Genomic DNA, 22,804 nt, shown 5'->3' with positions numbered 1-22,804 from the left:
TTGGTGATTAAAGATGAATGCGTTGTTCCTCGGACATAGTTCTACCATTTCCAATAGCATCTCTGAGTGTTTCAGCTCATGAATGCTTCTCTGTTGCAGGACGTATTCTACTGCTCTAAGTCCCACTGTGTGTGAGATTGATGTATAGAGGGAAACTACATCTATGGTGACTAGTAGATATCCATCTTGCCACGCAATGTCCTCAAGAAATCTAAAAAATTCCCATGTATCTCGTATGTATGAACTTAGATTTCTAACCAGCGGTGCTAGAAAGTAGTCCACATATTGTGATAGATTTTCATATAAGGACCCACAGATGGATATAATGGGTCTACCAGGTGGTTTGATTAGTGTTTTGTGTATTTTTGGGAGAAAGTACATAGTTGGACAGTGGACACTCATTCATCAAATATTGCTGTTCATCATCATGCAATATACGTTCTGAGTGCCATTTGTGAAGTCTCTTTTGTAGGTCCATGGTTAGATGATTGAGGGGATTCTTTGATACTTTACAATAGTTCGTGGTTACATTTAGTTGACAGAGAGCCTCTTCCAAGTAGTCACTCTTCTCCATCACCACAATGTTCCCTCCCTTGTCGGCTGGTTTGATTTCTAATTCCCCATTGTTGGCCGGTTTCTTTAGCGCATCTCGCTCTACACAGCTTAGATTCTCTTTATAGTTCATATGTATCGTATTCACCACTTTTTCTAAGTCTGTGAGCACTAGTTCATAGAACGTGTCAATCTTGTTTCCTGAGATCAAATTGGGGCAAGATTTTGATTTTGGTTTAAACTTAGAAAAGCCCTGGCCCTCTGTGTCAATATTTAATTCCGTTAGTACTTGTGTTTCCGTTAGCTCATCCTCTCGTAGATTATGCGCCAGGTCAAACACATTTTTTAGATCAGCTTTTTGTTCAATACTTAGTTTTAATCTATCCTGTTTTTGGTTAGATGCCGCTTGTATTTTGGGCTCCTTCTTGGGGAAGAACTTAGCTAGCTTCAGTTTTCGAATGAACTTATAGAGATCAATTCTCGTTTCTACATAGTCAAAATGTCTTTCAGGGCAGAATTTAAGGTCCCTCCGAAGTAAACTCAGATCTTGCTTTGTTAGTTCATGCTTTGATAAATTAATGACAATATTATCCTCGCCCTTGTCTTCATTCTTATCCATTATTTCCTTTGTCTGTTGTGCAATGGGTAACCTCTTGTTTTTCTTGGCCCCTCTTCGTGTCCTTCTCCATTTTTTTCTTCTTGTGGCACTGATTTTCCCCATCCACGTCCTCGTCCTCTGCCTCTGCTTCTTGGTGTTGATTGATCCATGTATAATAGTTTCATCTCGTTTCACTATTCGTTATATTGTCAGGCTCCCCCAACATCAGTTGTCCTGTGTACAATTGTTGTTTTAAAATATCAAACATTTTAGCAAACGGTAGGATCCTTCCTGTATTGTAATCCACCTCATCCCTTATGAATTTTCTCTGTTTTCGTTCCTCCACTTGTTTTTCATGTTTAGGTTGTATTTTGTTTAGTTGCACTACTTTTACCAGAATGCTGCTTAATGGCAGAGATTGGAAGTACATATAAATAGGCAACATAAACAACGCACTCACTTACCATGATCAAGACTGTGATAGTCGAAACGCGTTGGTGATGAGGATGGTTGTTCTGAAGAAGAATAAATATTGATACAAAGTCTTTTGGAGTACTTAAAATTATTTTTGGAAGGAATTAATTACAGGGAATTGGTCTATCCCTGACGCAGGCACGAACTGAGGAGCGCGCCGTGAGAGGACTGCTTTGCATCGATATATATATATATACATATATATATATATATATATATGTATGTATATTATTATTATATATATATATAAGTTGTTTAGAATATACATATATGTATATATATATATATATATATATACACACACACATATATATATAGATATATGTACGTATATCTATATATCTATATATATATATATCTATATATATATATATATAAAAATTCTAAACAACTAATAAACCATTAAAAAAAAGAAAAAGCTTACCTTAAAATTTGTTGTTCAGGCAATTGTTATTCAGGCAAAATTGTTGTTTAGACAGTAGTTTTCAGTACTTCGTTATAGAGACTTTTTAGTTGTTTAGCAGTAGTGATTTAGGCTATCGTTGTTTAGGACCTAGTTGTTCTGTCACATATTCTAGATAGATAGCTAGACAGATCATGTTTGGGTGCTTCTGTTGCACAAAATGTAGTAGTACAAAAGCCCACACCTCACAGTGACACAGAAATATGGAAAATATTTAATTGGTCTCTATGAAATATGTGTTTCATTATCAAAATGACAGTTTCCAAACAACTTCTCAGTGCTTTAACACTGCTACAACCATCACAATTATGCAGCAAATTATGTAACACAGGTCATCTAAATTATGTAGCACGAATAGTCACATTGTGCTTTGTAGGAAAGTAGCATCTTTCTGACATAGTTACCCCCACTTTCTGTCTGGTGTCAGTGTGTTTAGTCTGTAGTGCACTGGGATCCTCCTAATCAGGACACCAGTGTCTGTGCTTACTCCTCTAAATTTGGTTGCTGGTAAACATTTTACACCCACAATTGGCATACTAATGCACCTATGTAATTCCTTATTATATGGTACTTAGGTATCCATGGCAATGGTACAACTCGCAGCATCAAAACTGTGTCTGCAGGCCTGCCAGTGCACCTGTGTGAAATGGTACATGCACATTACACTTCAGATATAAGCCTTGCCTTACATCACGGTCACTGCACTTGGACACTGTAACTCACCCCTCTGGTATGCCCTTCTGTCCAAGGGCAGGGTGCATGTCATTAAGTGTGAGGATACCTCTACAAACCCAGACTTCATTCCCTGGGCTTTGTAAGTGTAGGGAAGCCATCTTAAGGTATGTAGTAGACACTGGTCAACATGAGTGGTCCAACTACATAATGGCTTCTCCAAACCTAGGCATGTTTGGTATCAAACATGTTAGAAGCATGCAACTACAAATATTTCAGTGCTAGTTGCACAATCCCATGTACTCTGGGGGTTCCTTAGAGGATCCCCCAGTTCTGCCTGTGAAGCCTTATGGGGTCTGGCTGCCAGCCCACGCTGCTGCCGACCCCAGACACTGTTCTGCTCTCCTGTTGATGAGCCTAACTCAGGCAGGGAAAGGCACAACAAGGGATTTCCTGTAAGGAAGAGGTGTCATCACCTCTCCCTTTGAAATAGGTGTCTCTAGCTAGGGTGGCCTTATAGCGCCACCAGACTGCTTTGAAAGGCACATTTCGTGGCCTCCTTGCATAATTCGCTTTGCACTAGATTAGGAACCACCAGTTCCCACTCTGGTCTGAAACTACACAAATGACAGAGTAGTGAACCCCCCACCCATGTCTAGCTTCTCCCCTAGGAAGGTGCACAGAGCTGTGCCAGGTGGCAGGATGATTCTGCTATCTTGGAAACAAGGTGGATGGAGGCCTTTGGGAGCGTCTGACTGGTTAGGTCAGGTAGATGATGTCTCTGACCGCCTCTGATAGGTGGGTCATACAGAGAAAGACCAAACCCCTTTTAGGGTTATTTAAGGGCCGCCCAGAGGGTGGGGCCTCAGATCTGTCAAGCAAGACTTTTCAAGGAACTCTTCTGCTCATGGCCTCCGGAACCGCTGCTGGTCTGCTTTTGGAACTTAAAGACTGTATCCAGTTCGGGGGCTCCCACTGCAACATTGTTTCTCCAGCTCCAGCAAGATTTCTGCAAAATCCGTGGCTGTGCATCCCCCAGGGTCACAAGGATACTGCCTGCATCCAAGAAGCAAGAAGGACTCTCCCTTGGAGTGAAGGAGTCACTCTCCTGCATCCACAGGCACCTCAAGATGATGACGACCGACTAGTGGATCCTGGTGTCCGTTGGACCACTCTGCTCACAGGTGGTGGATCTGTGGTCCCCTCTGGATCCAACTTGTCTTCTGACCAAGTTCGAAGAGGTGGACCCTTGCTGCAGCCACCGGAAGGGAACCCCTGTGCACCATGACTGCTGCTCTTGCCAATGCTTGTTGGCTCTTCCTCCAAGAGATCTTCGAGTTCCTAAAAGCCACACCTCCAGCACTCTGCACCTCCAGATTCAGCTCCACACTGCAGCTCCTGCGACGTGGGATTCCTGTTTTGTTGTGCTTCTGAGGCCACTCTGTGCCTTCCTGTGCCTGATGCCAATGGGTCACACGTGGGGCTCCTCCGACTCCGACTGGCTTTCCTTTCTGCTGAAGGCCTGCCCTGACTCCCCTTCAAGGGTCGAGTCATTAGGACCCTGCTGGTCCTCTAAAAACTGAATCAGCAATTTGCATTTGCCAAGGCTCGTTGGTGGTCCTGCTGGCCTCTGACCCTCCTGCAATCCAGCAACTGATGTGGGACAGCTCGTGGGAGACTCCAAGGATCTCCTGCATCCCCCTGGACTCCGCACAGGGTCTTCGTTCACCGTCCTGCAGTAAATTCACCTCCAAGAGGGTAGGCATTGCCTACCTGCACCCCCCTGGATATCTCTGAGTAGTTCGGACACTGTCCCCTTCTTTTTCAGGTTCTTCACGTCCGGAATCAACCTTCTGGTTCCACAGGCCTGGTCCACAGGTCGCGACAGCCACTGGACAACCAAGGCTTCCATTGACTACAACGTGGGCTTCCAATGCCACTTCACCCCTATGCACCTGGGCTCCCTGATGTAGATACTCCAGTCTTCTTGGAATCCACAGGGGGAAGGAGGTAACTCTCCAACCTTCTTTCTGCCAACTAGTTTGCTAGGGGTCCACTGGGAAGGGTCCTGAATCCATTAAAATCCAACCGGAACGGTCCTATGTTAGCCTATGGGACACCTGGCTCAATAACAATTCTGCACGCGGGCGCCTGTGGGATTTCTAGTACTTACCTCTGGTAATTTCCTACTCCCTCAGCCCTTTGGATCATAACATACTTACCTTGGTTGGGCACCTCCATTCTTATACCACTTTCTTAGTATATGCTTTGCCCCCTCCATAGGGCCCCATGTATTTTTATGCTTTTCCTGCTTGATGCTAAGTGTAAATTTGTGTGTGTTGATATCTACAGGTGGATATATACCAATGTTAGTATAGCTTTAGTGTTGTAATAAAGCAACCTTTATTTCTGCTACACCAGGTGTGGTTCTTTCTTGTGAATGGTTACTGACTGACTATCGTGGTATTGAAAGTGCTTTACACTCCTCCTAGATAAGCTTGAACTGCTCACCACAGCTACCCCTGAAGAGCTTTTGCTATCTGGACATCTAAACACTATCACTAAGGGTTGCCTGGACTCAGTATAGGATGCCACACCATAGGAGTACACCATAAACTGAGCCAGCCTCCTACATGCTGCACATTCGGTGGCAGGAGGATTATTTTGATGAATCTGAGCTAGAAACAGATTGTGCTTCAATCTGAATACTGTGTGGAATATTATGTGGCAAGAGTGATAAATCAATAATTATGATATAAATGTCATAGGTGTTCAACTGTGATGGGCAATGCACCCCTTGTTGTGTTCTGAAAATGATCCCTTTTCATAGGTTAAGTGTGCACTAGGGTATTGCTCTCTGATCTTGTTCGTAAATGCAAATGAACTGGAAGCGCTGCTGCCTTCTTGGGAACAGTGTCCCCTTTGTGCACTACTATTCCATCTCAAACTGAGGTTCTTGTTAACCTTGTTTAAAGATGGTATTCCTAGTGTAAGAAAGTCAATTCACCACTGATGGTAAATTAGTTACATTTTTTCTTCATCAATGCCACATTTATCTTCATGTGTTATGCCCCATCATTGCCAAATGGTGTACAGCCACTACATAAATAAACACTTTAAAGTACCAATGCAATTCGGGCCAAAGCCCTTCTTCAGGGGATATGTTGATCTAAATAGTTATACATACTGCTGCATCTCCCCAACGGCTTGTCATAGGCACAGAATCAGAAGTATCAGAATATTGGGTCAAGCTCTGTCTCTCCTACGTTCATTACATGCTTCAGCTGCTGCTCAGCACAGAGTGCTTAATTTGAGGCGGTGGTTTCCGGTGCGTGGCACCAGGACTTATTTTTGAGGGTCGGCACTTATTTTAATGCCTCAAGCATTTGCTGCAAGCAAAAGACTCATATGAGAAAGACGGAGGAAGAGAAAAACTAAAAGGCTTCACAAAGGGGGAAAGCAGAAAGCTGCAAGGGTGAGCTGAAGGGGCAGGGAGTGGCTGTAAATTGATGAATGAGACTAAAGATGGCTTTAGGATTATGGTGCTTCAGTATTCTGTGCTCGCACATTTAATTGCAGAAGCCGCGTGTTCCAGAAGAGAGCTTTGAGCAGCAGCACTTTTTATTTCCAAATTAAGCACTGCGAGCACAGATACGAGGAGCTCTGAACTGTGGTGAGATAAGGTCTGTTTCTGTGCTGCCTTTCATTGTCTGACACATCGGTCACAATCTAAAGCAGAAAGCAATAATCCATTTGAAGAGTAGTGAGTTTGGAGGTCAGCAGACTTTGCCTGCCTTTCTTTCTGTTATTTACTACTTACTTTTACCATAGCACCCTGTGCAAACACCCCAGTACCTGGTCCTCACACTGATTGTCTCTTTACCGGAACAAAAAAGCAAAAAAGAAGCACAATGACGCAGCCATGTTGCTAGTCCCGACTGCGTGTGCCTACAGAATGATGCACGCATCTTTTTTTCTTTTATTTTGTTTTAAATTTACCAATCCATGATGACAGATGTTGTTTGGATCGGTAAAGAGAAAAATCGCTTTAAAGGACTGCGGGGATGAGCATTATTGGAGGTACGGGTGGGAAAGAAAAAGAAAAGCAGCACAAGAGGGAGACAGCAACACGGGAGCAAACAAATCCGAGTGCGCGAAAGAAGGGGAGTGTGGGTGGAAAGCACATGAGAGAGAGCAGCACAGAGTGCGGAGTGGGTAAGTAGTTGAAGCTGTATTTTGAGGGGGAGAAGCACAGGAGAGATACAGTTGGAAAACACACAGGCACTCTGAGTACTCAATGAAAAATAAAAAATAGTTTCCTAAAAGGGAGCAGTTGAAATGCATGAGTCATACAATCATAAGTTTAATAAAGCAGCTATACTCTAGGGAAAAGACAAACACAAGAAAATGAACGCAAGCTACTGAATAGGAAGTAAGCAAAGTAGAGTTACAATAAAGCCAACCAATTGTAAGCAATAAATCATGGTGGAAGCCCACTCTAAGTGCACAATAGGTCTTTTGTAACCAGACAGTCTGTGCTGTCTAGGAGAGACCCAAAAACACCTTTCAAAATGTCCTCGCCCAACACTAAATGGCTGGAGTATGCGGAGAATGTGTATCAATGACCACACAATGCTATGAACACACCTTTACCCAAGATAGATTAAGAGACTGTCAAATATATAGAGGGCAATCACAAAACAAGGAAAGGCAGTTCAACAGAGTGCGGTCACAATACAAGGCAAGGAGAGAAGGTTACCTAGGACAGCCTCAAAGACATAAAAAAATGCTCACATTACAAAGCACACAGTCCCTCCCTCTAAACTGGGTCTTATATAATGGAATTTTATGTAATAGCATCAACCAACGATCTTATGATGTAGAGCTACTGTGATGTTGACATCATGACAGTCATTACTTTTAGAACCTGAAAAAATGCAAAAAAAATAATTCTAACTTCTTCTGATCAAAGAACGTTGGAAAATATATAGGTGTTGGCACTGAGCTTAACGATGGCATGTAAAGCATTGTGCCCTTCCCATATTTCATACGACTGCAAGGATGTAGATTCTCCATTTAAAAAAATATATATATTTCTGAAGAAAAACATTAAATTAAACACAGTTGTCTCATTTCCACATTTATTTCCTTTTCAGTCAGGCACAAACTGAATGAAATCTCTGACAAGTGTGGTTGTACAGCGCAACTACCTACAGCCTAAACCAATGAACCACTGCCGGACCATTAACCCCTTCCCCACCACGGACGTAGTGGTTACGTCCGGTGGCAGGGCGCGGAGGTGCCACAGGCGTACCCACTACGTCCTGGTATGGGCCCTCGGGGGAAGCACTGGTGCTCCCCCCTGAGGGCCTTCCCCCATCCCCATAAGGCAGGGCTGACCGTCAGCATGCCAATGCAGGCTGACCTCATCAGAGGTCAACTCCCATCACGCTGGAAGCAATGTTTCCAGCGCGGACCGAGGAGAAACTGATTAGTTTCTCCTCGGTACGGGAGGCAGAGAGGCATGAAAAGGGAAGGAAAGGCTTTTCCTTCCCGTTTCCTGTCTCTCTATGAATTCCTGTAGAACGATCGTATAGCGATCATGCTGCAGGAATGCCCACTAGACACCAGGGATTTTGTTTACTTTGTGTAAACAAAGAAGGGGAGCGACCCCTTTGGCAAGAGTCGCTCCCCAAGGGGGGACATTTAATGTAAGGCCATTTCTGCCCCCCCGGGGGGCAGATTGGCCTATATTAATTAGGCCGAGCTGCCCCCAGGGGGCAGAGGCCATTAGGCACCAGGGATTTTTATTTATTTATTTATATTGATAATGGGGGCCACCCCTTGGGCAAGGGTCGCTCCCTGGGGGGCAATTTTTTTATCATGCCTTTTCTGCCCTATATTAATTAGGCCGATCTGCCCCCAGGGGGCGCAGAAGCCACTAGACACCAGGGATGTTTTTTTTTGTTCATTTATATTGATAAGGTGGGGGCGACCCCTTAGGCAAGGGTCGCTCCCTGGGGGCCAATTTTTTACTAGGCCTTTTCTGCTCCTCCTGGGGGCAGACCGGCCTATATTAATTAGGCCGATGGGGCAGAAGCTACTAGTCACCAGGGATTTTTTTTTTTTATATATATTGATGACGGGAGCAAGGCAAGGGTCGCTCCGGAGTGGGTGTGGGGGGGGGCACAAATAGTTTTTAGGCCATTTCTGCCCCCCTTCGCTGGCAAACTGGCCTATTTCTATTAGGCTGATCTGCCCGCAGGGAGGCAGAAACCGCTTAGGCACCAGGGATTGGTGTGTGTGTATGTGTGTTTTGTTTGGGGGGCAGCCCCTTGGGCAGCTCCCAATGGGGCACATTACTGTAGGCCATATCTGCCTCCACCCCCCCCCCCCCACCCTGGGGCAGATCGGCCTATTTTTGGAAGGCCCACCTGCCCCCAAGAAGGGCAGAAAGACCACCAGAGAACATGGAAGATTTTTTTTTTCAAAATAAGAGGGTGGGGGTATGGCCATACCCTCACCCCAAATAAATGGGGCCAAAGTTGTTCTGCCCACCGGTGGGTAGATGGGGCAATTACCCCTGATCCACAACCAGGGGACGCGGGGGGGGAAGGCTACTAGATGGCAGGGAATAAAAAAAAGATTGTGTGGTGGATGCCTCCACCCCAACTGAAGGGGGTAACAGTTTTTCAGCTCCCCCCGCACACTAAAACATCTTATCCCACTGCAAGCAACAGGACATTTGGTTATTTTGGGTTTTGGTTTTACATTTGGGCCATGAGAGCTTGGCTAACTCTCAAAATCGTCCCACTTAGAATGGTGAGGGCTGCACTTTTTGGACTTTGGGGCGCTGCCATGTAGAAAACATCTGAAAACTAAACATATGGGTGAGTCCAGTGTGGTGTACTTCACATGCACCCGCTCCATTTTCGTACCGACAATGCCCTGCAAACATCCAACTTTGCTGGAAATCACACATTTTTGTGATGGAACCTTTCGGAATCTGCAGGAATCCACAAAATTCCTACCACCCAGCATTGTTTCATCTACACCAATAAAAATTCTGCCCCACTTGTCAGCCTATAAATAATTTTTTTTTCAATCTGTCCTTTTGGACCCGCTTTGCTTCCCCCTCAATTTCGACATGTTTTTGTCTCTTCCCTGTCACAGGCACTTGGCCCACCTACACAAGTGAGGTATCATTTTTACCGGGAGACTGACGGGAACGTTGGGTGGTAGGAAATTCGCCCCTGTGCGGTGATCCCACACAGAAATGTGGGGAAAATTTTATTTTTACCTAAATTTGAGGTTTTCTGAGGATTCTGGGTAAGAAAACTGTCACGTTGTAGAAGCTCCTCAGACTCGGTGCGATGCAAATAAAGGTCCACCTCCTGACACCACCAAGTCACCTATATAACCCACGGTGCATTGGAGTAATCAGGTGAGGGAAGGAAGGGGAAGGAACAGCAGGGACGGGATATCTGTAAAGAGAGGAATACACAGTGTTAGTATCACATTGCGTGTCTACTCTCGCAATGTCTCGCTAAAGTACCAACGACCGTACCTGCCCATAACTCATGAGGGCAGAACTAGTCCAACGCCTATCTGTGCTCCATCTGAATCATAGATGGACGCCACAAGCCAACAACTAACACCGATGATCTCTAGTGGGTTGCTCAATACCCACTTTTATACAAGATAGTCACAAAATAATGAGGAAACAGAAACAAAAAGAAAGGGAATAAAATTAACGACGATAAGAACCTATCTCGTAGTCCTTCCTATGACTCAGTTAATCCACTAAGCCCCATGTCATAGTCACGCAATTTGTAGGAATAACCCTGTGTTATTTCATTACGTATTGAAAAGAAAAATCGTCCCGGCAGTTCAAGTCCCGCAAAAATAAACATTAACCTTCTGTCGTAGCCAAACCTATAATGTTCTCTGGCCCCAAAGATAATCGTTCGTGCTTTATTGGTAACTCAAACAAAAGACCGCCGTGCTTCAGAAGTTACCAGAGTCCTTGTCGAACTGTAATAATGGGAAAAGAAAGGCGAGGGATTCCGGCACCAAATCGTCTCACCGCTTACCACCTCTCCTTCGTTTCAGGTTCCCCAGGGAAAATATCTCGACACTCCCGCTGATATCGGGAAAGTCCCAGGCTCCAAGGAAAACTGGAGGAGGAATTATACCTCCTAAGCAAACAACTCAACCTCGGAAACGCCGTCAACAAGAGCCCTCGTTGTCCATCCGACTGGGTTCTAGGGAACGAATAACGCACATTACTTCCTGTATGTGCTTGATTTTTAAGCGACCTCTTTCCCTCTAGGCGTCATGGGATATGTAGTCCAAAAGGACTACATTATCCTGATCGGCAATGTAGGCGCCGCGGCTAACACCTGACAGTACGCCCGCCTCCAAAGCGCCTCCTAGGACCAGGTTTAGAGGGATGACGGGCATGAAACAGCCGTACCGCCCTAGGGGCATGGACATTGCTTTCCGGCTCCCATGAATCATCCTCAGCATTGTACCCCTTCCATGAAACCAAGTACCACAGCTTACCCCCCCGTCGTTTGGAATCCAACACTCTGCGCACCTCGTACTCCAGCTGCCCATCTCTGACCACCGGAGGCACCGCCTGCCGGGTCGCTGAAAGAGCCGGTTTCAAAAGGCTGCAATGAAATACCGGATGGATCCTTAAGGAAGCAGGTAAGTTGAGACGGTAAGCCACAGGGTTTATCTGGCGTAACACCTCATAGGGACCAATGTAACGAGGATGAAAGACGCTACGCATCTTGAAGCGTATATACTTGGTGGAAAGCCACACTCTATCGCCTGGCTGATATGCCGGCCCCTCACGCCGATGTTCATCACCCCACTTTTTATACTGTTCTTTGGCCTTCTCCAGATTGAGTTGTATCTTCTTTTGCACGGATTGGAGATTCCTAATCATGGTATGAACCGTAGGTTGATCCGTGACTTCCCTAGGTATGTTTATGGGCAACATTTCCGCGTGGAACCCCGTGTTAGCACGAAAAGGAGATTCCCGTATCGAGCTATGCCAAGCATTGTTGTATGATAGTTCTGCCAGCCATAGCAACGAAACCCAGGATTCTTGAGCATCCTTTGCATAGCACCTCAGATATTTTTTCAGGGTTTGATTGAGGCGCTCCGTCTGGCCATCGGTTTGTGGGTGGAAACTGGTGGACAGTGCGGATTCAATGCGCAGCACCTTGCACCACATACGCCAAAACCTAGCAACAAACTGGGGGCCTCTGTCCGAAATAATGGTTCTCGGTAGACCATGTAATCGCACCACTTGAGACAAAATTAGATGGGCGGTTTGACTGGCTGTAGGCAGATTTCTACAAGGGAGAAAATGACCCATCTTGGTAAGGCTGTCGATTACCACCATGATAGCGTTGTACCCCTGATCCATTGGTAATCCTACCACAAAATCCACGCTAATGGTTTGCCATGGTTTATCCGGAGTGGGCAAAGGTATCAGTCGGCCCTGGCTCTTCGCGTTTTCTCCCTTGGCCCGTGCACATATCTCACACCGAGCCACCCAGGCCGCAACGTCTTTAGCCCAACCTTCCCACCTGAAATGTCGTTGAACTATTTGCGCCGTTTTGGTGTAACCAGGATGACCAGCCGTTACCGCATCATGACACCAATTAAAGGCTTGCACTCGGAGTTCACGTGTTGGCAAATACAAACGATTACCTTACAACGGTATTCCATGCTTAAGGGTACGGTCCTGACTTAACTCTGCCCATTTCTTCCACTGAGCAGCAGACTTATGCTTAGAAACCTTTTCTAAGAAATGGGAGATATGAAGGACACAAAGCACTCTTTCAGGTTTGATGATTGCTTCCTCAGGTCTTGAAGCGATGGTTCTCACGTCCTCTTGTCGAGACAGTGAATCTGCCTTGCGATTGTCAACCCCAGGACGGAAGGTCACCACAAACTCGTATTCTGAAAAAAACAGCATCCACCTCATTTGCCGCTGGGTAAGTTGTCTTGCCTCCTTCATATACTGCATATTTCGGTGATCAGTATATACCGTGACCGGGTGTTGAGCTCCCCATAGGTAGTGTCGCCATTCCTGGAATGCCTTTTTGATGGCTAACAATTCCTTTTCTGCCACCGTGTAGTTAAGTTCCGCAGCCGATAGTTTCCTAGATAAAAACGCAACAGGATGAAGCTGTCCGGTGGTTTTGTTTCTTTGTGATAACACGGCCCCAATCGCTATATCCGAGGCATCCGCTTCGACGATAAACGGGGCATCCGGCTGTGGATGTTGAAGTATAGGTGCGGAGCAGAAGGCCTGTTTCAAAAAGCAAAAGGCCTCCTCTGCTTCCTCTGACCAAACAAAAGACACCCCCTTTCTTAGTAACCTTGTTATAGGTGACACAATGTGAGAAAAATGAAAGATGAATCTTCTATAGTAATTGGAAAACCCAAGGAAGCATTGCACGTCTCTCACACTAGTGGGTACTGGCCACTCCTGAACAGCCTGTATTTTTCTTGTCGACATGCAAAACCCTTCAGGGCTTAAATCCACCCCCAAGAACTCAACCTTCCGGACATGGAACTCGCATTTGCTCAGTTTGCAAAAAAGACTATGCTGTCGCAATGCTAGGAGTACTAAGGAAACATGGTCAAAGTGGCGATCCAGGGATGTGGAATACACCAGAATGTCATCTATATAAACGATCACGAAACGGTCTACGTATTCCTTGAGAACATCGTTCAGAAAATACTGAAACGCCGCCGGGGCGTTACACAACCCGAACGGCATTACCAAGTACTCAAACAGACCATAACGGGTTTTGAAAGCCGTTTTCCACTCGTCCCCTTCGCGGATTCTGACCAGATGATAAGCTCCCTTCAGGTCCAACCTTGTATAGATTATCGCCTCTTTCACCTGTTCCAATAACACAGGAATGAGAGGAAGAGGGTATCTATTCCTCACTGTATTCTTGTTCAGCATTCGATAATCGATGCAGGTTCTCAACTCTTTATTGGCTTTAGCTATGAAAAAGAGTGGAGAGGCTGCCGGAGAACAAGATGGTCTAATGAACCCGATCTCCAGGAAGTGATCCAAGTATTTTCTCAAATGCTTGGTTTCTGGGTCTGATAGAGCATATACCCTACAGGAAGGAAGGAGAGCTCCAGGAATCAGATCTATCTTGCAATCATATACACGATGGGGTGGCAATGTTTCAGCCTGACCTTCGTCGAACACATCCTTGAACTCGGTATAAACAGAGGGCAATATCACTGTTTTCTCCATCACTGTGGCCAACTGTAACCCTTGAGCCAATGCTAACATGGGGGATTCGTCATACAAGAAGCAGATATTCTCACACCTCGAGGACTGAAAACTAACCGTCTTGGTTTGCCAATCTATAACAGGATTGTGTTTTCTTAACCAGGGCATTCCTAAAATAATTTCATACTGAGGAGCCTCTATTATATCCAGTCTAATTCTTTCTTTATGTTCCGGAGATACCCCATTGAAGATCAACCCAACGTCCTCAGTATGTTCTGTAAGGGGGCCAGATTTCAGCAGTGTACCATCAACCGCCAACACTATTTCGGGGTCCTTTCTCGGAATGCTAGGAAGTCCCAATCTCCTAACCACCCCTGCATCTATGAAATTTCCCGTGGCTCCGGAGTCTATCATCGCCCATACTGGAAACTTTTGTTCTTTGGACACCAGCTCCACTGCTAACAAAAGGTGGGACGCCTTTTCCTCCTGTGGAAAAAGGGCTAAGGAAGTTAACCGTAACACCGGTTGGGGTTCTATAACGGGCAAATCCTCTTTCTCCGATGTTTTTCCTGCCGTAACCGCTGCCTTTTGAGTGGGGGAGTAGGAGAATCTCTTACGTGGTTTTTGGGGACACTCTCTTACATAATGACCCTTCCTGCCGCAATACATGCACAACCCCTGTACCCTCCTACTCTCCTTCTCGGACTTTGACAAGGGTGCCCTAACGGCTCCCACGTCCATAGGCTCCCCACCTATATCATTGGGAGTAAAAACAGATCGCACTTCCCTTTCTGGAAGGCCTGGTCGCCTATCCCCCGCTCTACGCTCTCCCCTTCTTTCTGCTAATCTGTGGTTCAGTCTCAGGGTAAGATTCACAAGATCTGTACAAGTGGAAGGCTGCGGGTCTATTTGAGCGAGTATATCCTTCATGTCGTCTCGTAAACCTTGATAATAGAGAGGCATTCTCTTCTCCTCTGGCCACCCTGATTCTGCCACCAATCTATTAAAGGTCGTGAGATAAGAGACCAGATCAGACCTCCCCTGTCTCAACTCCAGTAATTCCCTGTCAGCACTAAAAGTGGTTGTTCTATGATCAAACACCCTCTCGAAAGCCGTCCGAAAGGCATTCCAATCCGATAACAAGGGGTCATCGTTCCTGACCAATGGTACGGCCCAATTGGCTGCGTCTCCCGAAAGATAAGAAATAGCGAACATTACCCTGGAAAGGTTAGAGGGAAAAAACGCGGGTCTACAAGAGAATTGTAGAGACAACTGAGTTAGAAAGGCCTGAACCTTCCTGGGGTCCCCTGAATATCGTTCCGGGCTGGCCAAAGGGATAGGAGGGGAGACATTCACGGTTACCTGTGGTGTGGATGCTGAAGCATCGAAGGGATTCCTAGTAAGCCTTTCTACCTTTTCCTTTAATGCTGCTGCCTCCACCCTAGAATTAGCCAACTCTTGTTGCACTACTACTAACGCCTGTAATACATCATCCATAGACGCCATCTTTGCATCACACCGAGCGGGAGGAGCGTTATTCGTGGGTGCGTTATTCTGTCACGTTGTAGAAGCTCCTCAGACTCGGTGCGATGCAAATAAAGGTCCACCTCCTGACACCACCAAGTCACCTATATAACCCACGGTGCATTGGAGTAATCAGGTGAGGGAAGGAAGGGGAAGGAACAGCAGGGACGGGATATTTGTAAAGAGAGGAATACACAGTGTTAGTATCACATTGCCTGTCTACTCTCGCAATGTCTCGCTAAAGTACCAACGACCGTACCTGCCCATAACTCAAGAGGGCAGAACTAGTCCAACGCCTATCTGTGCTCCATCTGAATCATAGATGGACGCCACAAGCCAACAACTAACACCGATGATCTCTAGTGGGTTGCTCAATACCCACTTTTATACAAGATAGTCACAAAATAATGAGGAAACAGAAACAAAAAGAAAGGGAATAAAATTAACGACGATAAGAACCTATCTCGTAGTCCTTCCTATGACTCAGTTAATCCACTAAGCCCCATGTCATAGTCACGCAATTTGTAGGAATAACCCTGTGTTATTTCATTACGTATTGAAAAGAAAAATCGTCCCGGCAGTTCAAGTCCCGCAAAAATAAACATTAACCTTCTGTCGTAGCCAAACCTATAATGTTCTCTGGCCCCAAAGATAATCGTTCGTGCTTTATTGGTAACTCAAACAAAAGACCGCCGTGCTTCAGAAGTTACCAGAGTCCTTGTCGAACTGTAATAATGGGAAAAGAAAGGCGAGGGATTCCGGCACCAAATCGTCTCACCGCTTACCACCTCTCCTTCGTTTCAGGTTCCCCAGGGAAAATATCTCGACACTCCCGCTGATATCGGGAAAGTCCCAGGCTCCAAGGAAAACCGGAGGAGGAATTATACCTCCTAAGCAAACAACTCAACCTCGGAAACGCCGTCAACAAGAGCCCTCGTTGTCCATCCGACTGGGTTCTAGGGAACGAATAACGCACATTACTTCCTGTATGTGCTTGATTTTTAAGCGACCTCTTTCCCTCTAGGCGTCATGGGATATGTAGTCCAAAAGGACTACATTATCCTGATCGGCAATGTAGGCGCCGCGGCTAACACCTGACAAAAACATTGGGGGATCCACGCAAGTCACACCTCCCTGGATTCCCTCGGGGCTCTAGTTTTCAGAAATGTTTGGGTTTGGTAGGTTTGCCTATATTGCTGCTGAGCCCAGGACCAAAAACGCAGGTCCACCCCCCCCCCCCAGCAAAAATGGGTAGTTTAGTATTTAATAATTTTGATGTGTCCACATAGTGTTTTGGGGCATTTCCTTTTGCGGGCACCAGGCCTACCCACACAGGTACCATTTTTATCGGGAGACTTGGGGGAATGCTGGGTGGAAGGAAATGTGTGGCTCCTCTCAGATTCCAGAACTTTCTGTCACTGAAATGTGAGGAAAAGGTGTTTTTCTGGCCATATTTTGAGGTTTGCAAAGGATTCTGGGTAACAGAACCTGGTGAGAGCCCCACAAGTCACCCCATCTTGGATTCCCTTAGGTGTCTAGCTTTCAAAAATGCGCAGATTTGGTAGGTTTCCCTAGGTCCCATCTGAGCTAGAGGTCAAAATTCACAGCTTGGCACTTTGCAAAACACAGCTCTGTTTTCTATGGGAAAATGTGATTTGTCCACGTTGTGTTTTGGGGCATTTCCTGTCACGGGCGCTAGGCCTACCCAAACAAGTGAGGTACCATTTTTATCGGGAGACTTGAGGGAACGCTGGGTGGAAGGAAATTTGTGGCTCCTCCCAGATTCCAGAACTTTCTGTCTCTGAAATGTGAGGAAAAAGTGTTTTTGGGCCAAATTTTGAGGTTTGCAAATGATTCTGGGTAACAGAACCCGGTGAGAGCCCCACAAGTCACCCCAATTTTAGATTCCCCTAGGTGTCTAGTTTTAAAAAATGTGCTAGGTTTCCCTAGGTGCCGGCTGAGCTAGAGGCCAAAATCCATAGTTTGGCACTTTGCAAAAAACAGCTCTGTTTTCTTTGGGAAAATGTTATGTGCCCACGTTGTGTTTTAGGGCATTTCCTGTCACGGGCACTAGGCCTACTCACAAAAGTGTGGTACCATTTTTATCGGGAGACTTGGAGGAACGCTGGGTCGAAGGACATTTGTGGCTCCTCACAGATTCCAAAACTTTTTGTCACTGAAATGTGAGGAAAAAGTATTTTTTTAGCCAGATTTTGAGGTTTGCAAAGGATTCTGGGTAACAGAACCTGGTCCGAACCCCGCAAGTCACCCCATCTTGGATTCCCCTAGGTCTCTAGTTTTCAGAAATGCACAGGTTTGGTAGGTTTCCCTAGGTGCCGGCTGAGCTAGAGGCCAAAATCTACAGGTAGGCACTTCGCAATAAACACCTCTGTTTTCTTCCAAAATTTTGGATGTGTCCACGTTGCGCTTTGGGGTGTTTCCTGTCGCGGGCGCTAGGCCTACCCACGCAAGTAAGGTATCATTTTTATCGGGAGACTTGGGGGAACGCTGGGTAGAAGGAAATTTGTGGCTCCTCTCAGATTCCAGAACTTTCTGCCACAGAAATGTGCCCCACAAGTCACCCCATCCTGGATTCCCCCAGGTGTCTAGTTTTAAAAAATGCGCAGGTTTGGTTGGTTTCACTAGTTGACGACTGAGCTAGAGGCCAAAATCTTCAGCTAGGCGCTTTGCAAAAAACACATCAGATTTCAATGTAAAAATGTGACGTGTCCATGTTGCGTTTACTGTCGTAAGCATTAGACCTACCCACGCAAGTGAGGTACCATTTTTATCAGGGGACTTGGGGGAACACAGAATAGCAAAACAACTGTTATTGCCCCTCGTCTTTCTCTACATTTTTTCCTTGCAAATGTAAGACAGTGTGTAAAAAAGACATCTATTTGAGAAATGCCCTGTAATTCACATGCTAGTCTGGGCACCCCGGAATTAAGAGATGTGCAAATAACTACTGCTTCTCAACACCTTATCTTGTGCCCATTTTGGAAATACAAAGGTTTGCTTGATACCTATTTTTCACTCTTTATATTTCACCAAGTGAATTGCTGTATACCCAGTATAGAATGAAAACCCATTGCAAGGTGCAACTCATTTATTGGTTCTGGTTACCTAGGGTTCTTGATGAACCTACAAGCCCTACATATCCCCGCAATCAGAAGAGTCCAGTAGACATAACGGTATATTGCTTTCAAAAATCTTACATCGCAGGAAGAAGTTACAGAGTAAAACATTGAGAAAAAATGATGTTTTTTCACCTCAATTTCAATATTTTTTTATTTCAGCTGTTATTTTCTGTAGGAAAACCTTGTAGGATCTACACAAATTACCCCTTGCTGAATTCAGTATTTTGTCTACTTTTCAGAAATGTGTAACTTCGAGCATTGGTTTCACACCCATTTCTGTCACTAACTGGAAGGAGGCTGAAAGCACAAAATATTTTTAAAATGGGGTACGTCCCAGTAAAATGCCAAAATTGTGTTGTAAAATTGGGTTTTCTGAGTCAATTCTGCCTGTTTCTGAAACCTGGGAAGCTGGTGATTTTAGCACCGCAAACCCTTTATTGATGCCATTTTCAGGGGAAAAACCACAAGCCTTCTTCTGCAGCCCTTTTTTTCCCATTAGTTTTTTTTTAAAAAACGAAATTTTAGCTGTATTTTGGCTAATTTCTTGGTCTCCTTCAGGGGAACCCACAAAGTCTGGGTACCTCTAGAATCCCTAGGATGTTGGAAAAAAGGATGCAAATTTGGCGTGGGTAGCTTATGTGGACAAAACGTTATGAGGGCCTAAGCAGGAACTACCCCAAATAGCCAAAAAAAGGCTTGGCACAGGAGGGGGAAAAGGTCTGTCAGCGAAGGGGTTAAACAGCTACAAAAATGGTCGAGATATTCACACAATAGGCAGCCCACAAACCTAGGAGTAGGAGTGCCGATAAGGTAGCCTGGGCAACAAATCGAAGTTCCTAACGAACATTTAACAGGAACTTACCTGTGCACCTGATCTTTGTGAAATGCGGTCTTTTTTTGCTCCCATTTCTTCTTCCATTCCTCCTCGTCGACAACTTTACTTTGCTGCCTCGGAGCATTTTCGTCTCCCTGTGGAGTTCTCGAACTATTCATTGTGCCTTAAAGAAAAAAAAACAATTTTTAGAACACAAAAGAGATCTCGCTTTTTCTGTCCTACACTAGCACGTGACACAGCTCCTCTGCTGCCAACGCACCTGTTCACTTCAGAGCCATGAGTGACTGAACCTTTTATTTGCGGAAGAACTGCTGACTACGCAGCCCTATAGCAATTAGGACAGAGAGAGAGAACTGGTTTTGTCGGTGAAAGGGAAGTTCGCAGTAAATGCACTTTACTGTACTGAGATTGCCAACGAAGTTGTCATTTGTGATGCTGAACAATCATCACCTTCCAACAAGGAATAGCCAAGACACGCACAGGGAACAGCAGAAGCGTTTGATGGTCTATGCCTGCCACGGTGGATTGGAATTGGACAAACCAAGTATTCATTCCTGAAATTATTAACGGATGTAGACAATCTACCATTTTTGCCACTATTTTGTAAAGTATGCTAAGGGTCCACAAAGAGGAACAAAAATATTATTAATTAATACTGAATAATAAAAACATATGAACAGCTACATTTAGAATATGTTATTTACCGTGTAAATGATATGCAAAGGATAATGCCATGAAGTGCTAGGATGAATTGTAGAGCACGCTTGTATGGTACCTTGACACCGATATCTGCCCATTTAACTGCTCAAATTAACATTAACTAGTAGGTCATATGGGAGAAGGCGTGGGTCCACTGGAAATACCTTTCTGGGGATCTGTTGTTACTCTGAAATTATCTTGTTAATTTCTACCCAGATGTATTTCGGATTCTTGAGTGCAAAGCAAAGTGGTGCCCAGGAATAGGTAGTCTGCAGGCACAAAAGCAGAAGCATTGTGTGCTTTGATCAAAGTCATTAACAGATTTGTTTACAACCAAGTAACATTACAAACCTGAATCATCGACTGACGAGCAATACCAATACCAAGATTTTAAAATCAGTTTTTCATTTTTCTAAGGAGCAGTGAAGGACTTGGGGGAGATCCTGCCGGTTCCCGGATCTGGCAGCTAATATTGTGCCATATCGGGCTGGCCATAATGAAACAAGCTGAACTTGTTCTGGTGTAATATGGGTCACATTCGGAAGCATCAGAACTTTGTCTGCTTTCCACTTCCTGCAGAAACCTGCAGGTGGTGAGATGGTTTTCTTATTTACTTCCAGCTGGGCTCTAAACAGAGGTGGATATAAAGTGCCATTAGTCCTTCTTTTGTTCAAGTGTTATCCTGGGTGGAGTTTTGGGTATATCTGGAGCCTAATATCTAGATGCCAATACAATGGAGAGAAACAAAGGCAGGTAGGTTATTACTTCATAAGGACATGAGAAGCTATCATTTGGAAGCAGGTTGTTGACTTTGTTCAATTGCTCTATGTAAGTAACATGCATGCACCGTAAAAATGTCAGATGTATCTGTATGAGTAATTACATACATTTCCAGTTAAATAGCATTGATTTAATTTTTATTCTATTGTTTTATAAAGCTGTTCATCCAATGCAAGGTGTAAAAGCACTTTACACCACATACATTATGAGATGATGGCTCATACAAGTGAGTAAATCAATGCACATGAAATGCTACTTAAGATAATGAGGGTTACAAGGTGTAGGAGTCACATATCACCCATATTGTGAGGCATTATAGGTTAAGAGTCTTTCCAAATGTAGGGATTCTGGTGAAAACTTCGAAGAGAGCAACAAGGTGCACCATCATGGCTTGCTAAGAGTCAGCCCTTCCTGGCTGTGTTTCCCCAACCAATAAAACGTAATTTGACACCGCATGTCCACTGTAAACATCAGACAAGGGGTTACTATTTGAGGGGACTCCCGTCCAATAGTAAACCCTTGTCTTGCATCACAGTGGATATATTATATGCTAAGAGTACATGGTCAGGAGGAACAAAACGTCGGGATGGAAAATGTAACCCAGCAGTTGGGGTTGTCTATACTAATAAAAGGATTTGTGTAAAAAAAAGTAACCAACTTATCCATCCACATAAAATACACATGTGCTGTTTGCATGTTATACTATGTTCTTTGTGGTAGGCAGATTAAACTTCTATGCTACGTTATCAGTCAAAACTGTGACCAGGCAAAATAGATCTCTCCAGCAATTGCATTAACCACCAGAGTGTTATTATTATACATTGAAAAACGCTGGGCACACAAAGATCTCTGCAGCAGGTGCCTTAACCCCATAAGATACTTTAGAATGCCTCACCAAGTACCACAACCAATCCGCATGTGTCTCACTTTCTACTGTCCCTTAAGCTCTCTCAAGTGTCCTGCTTGTCCTATAATGTATTTTGACATTACATGCCAGCGTGATTGTTGGAAAATGTGAAGCCCCACCCCAATTTACTGACCAAGCTACGCCCCAGTTACAGCACCCACCATGAGACCAACATAAAGTAAACTATACTACTAATCATTAGAGCAAATTCCATGTCCTTAATTTTGTTGGCACTATCAAACGGAGAGGGTTCCTTGCTTGCTTCGACCACTAAACAACAACAGCCGGTGTGGTTGCATCAGACACCGTAAAGCTTCCTAGTGGCTGCACGGCCACTGCTGAACCAAAGACTTTCACAAGACCTATCAAAGGTCGACATTTGCAACTTCCATCCAGGCTAGCGTTCATGCAGCCAGCGAGCACAAAAAATGCAAGCTCATCACTGGCCGGCTCTTCCGGTCTGGCTGCTCTGTACACACTTTCCCTTAAAGAAAACTTTGAAAATTGCTAATTCACCGCAGCTAAGCAAAACGAAAACCCATGAGCCTTCTAGATGGCTTTTTTGCAAGTCTTATTCTGACCATTCCGTAACTTGGTTGATTCTGAACTTTTTAGTGTTGTTGCCCTATGCAATTGTTTTGATCCCCGTTATACACTGGTTCAGCTGTTCCTGTTTTCCAAATCTTCCGGACTTAGTAGCCAAAAGCAGATTTTTTTGGCTGAAGCTGCATCACGTGAATGCTGCGGCTAGGTGGATTGCCTTTGCTAATCCTTTATAACCTCAATTAAACTACTCATATGCGGATCTACTCCAAAAATAGCTGCACACCATTATACATTGGCAGAGAATGCTGCTGCGAAATTGGCTCAATTTCCCCT

General features: G+C 44.8%; 1 protein-coding gene across 1 annotated transcript in view; it reads right to left on the bottom strand.

Moving 5' to 3' along the window:
* Nucleotides 1–22,804, bottom strand: part of TPMT (thiopurine S-methyltransferase) — a 149,637-nt gene that overhangs the window by 58,993 nt on the left and 67,840 nt on the right. Inside the window, exon 2 of the mRNA XM_069218303.1 lies at nucleotides 19,567–19,702. Within this exon, the coding sequence (XP_069074404.1) occupies nucleotides 19,567–19,697 (131 nt within the window). The 5' untranslated portion in view covers nucleotides 19,698–19,702. The remainder of the gene's footprint in view (nucleotides 1–19,566; nucleotides 19,703–22,804) is intronic.

Source organism: Pleurodeles waltl, chromosome 2_1 (genome assembly GCF_031143425.1).
Source record: "Pleurodeles waltl isolate 20211129_DDA chromosome 2_1, aPleWal1.hap1.20221129, whole genome shotgun sequence".
In the NCBI taxonomy this organism is placed as follows: Eukaryota; Metazoa; Chordata; class Amphibia; order Caudata; family Salamandridae; genus Pleurodeles; species Pleurodeles waltl.
Note: the sequence above shows the minus strand (reverse complement) of the source record. Positions and strands in the feature narration are given on the sequence as shown.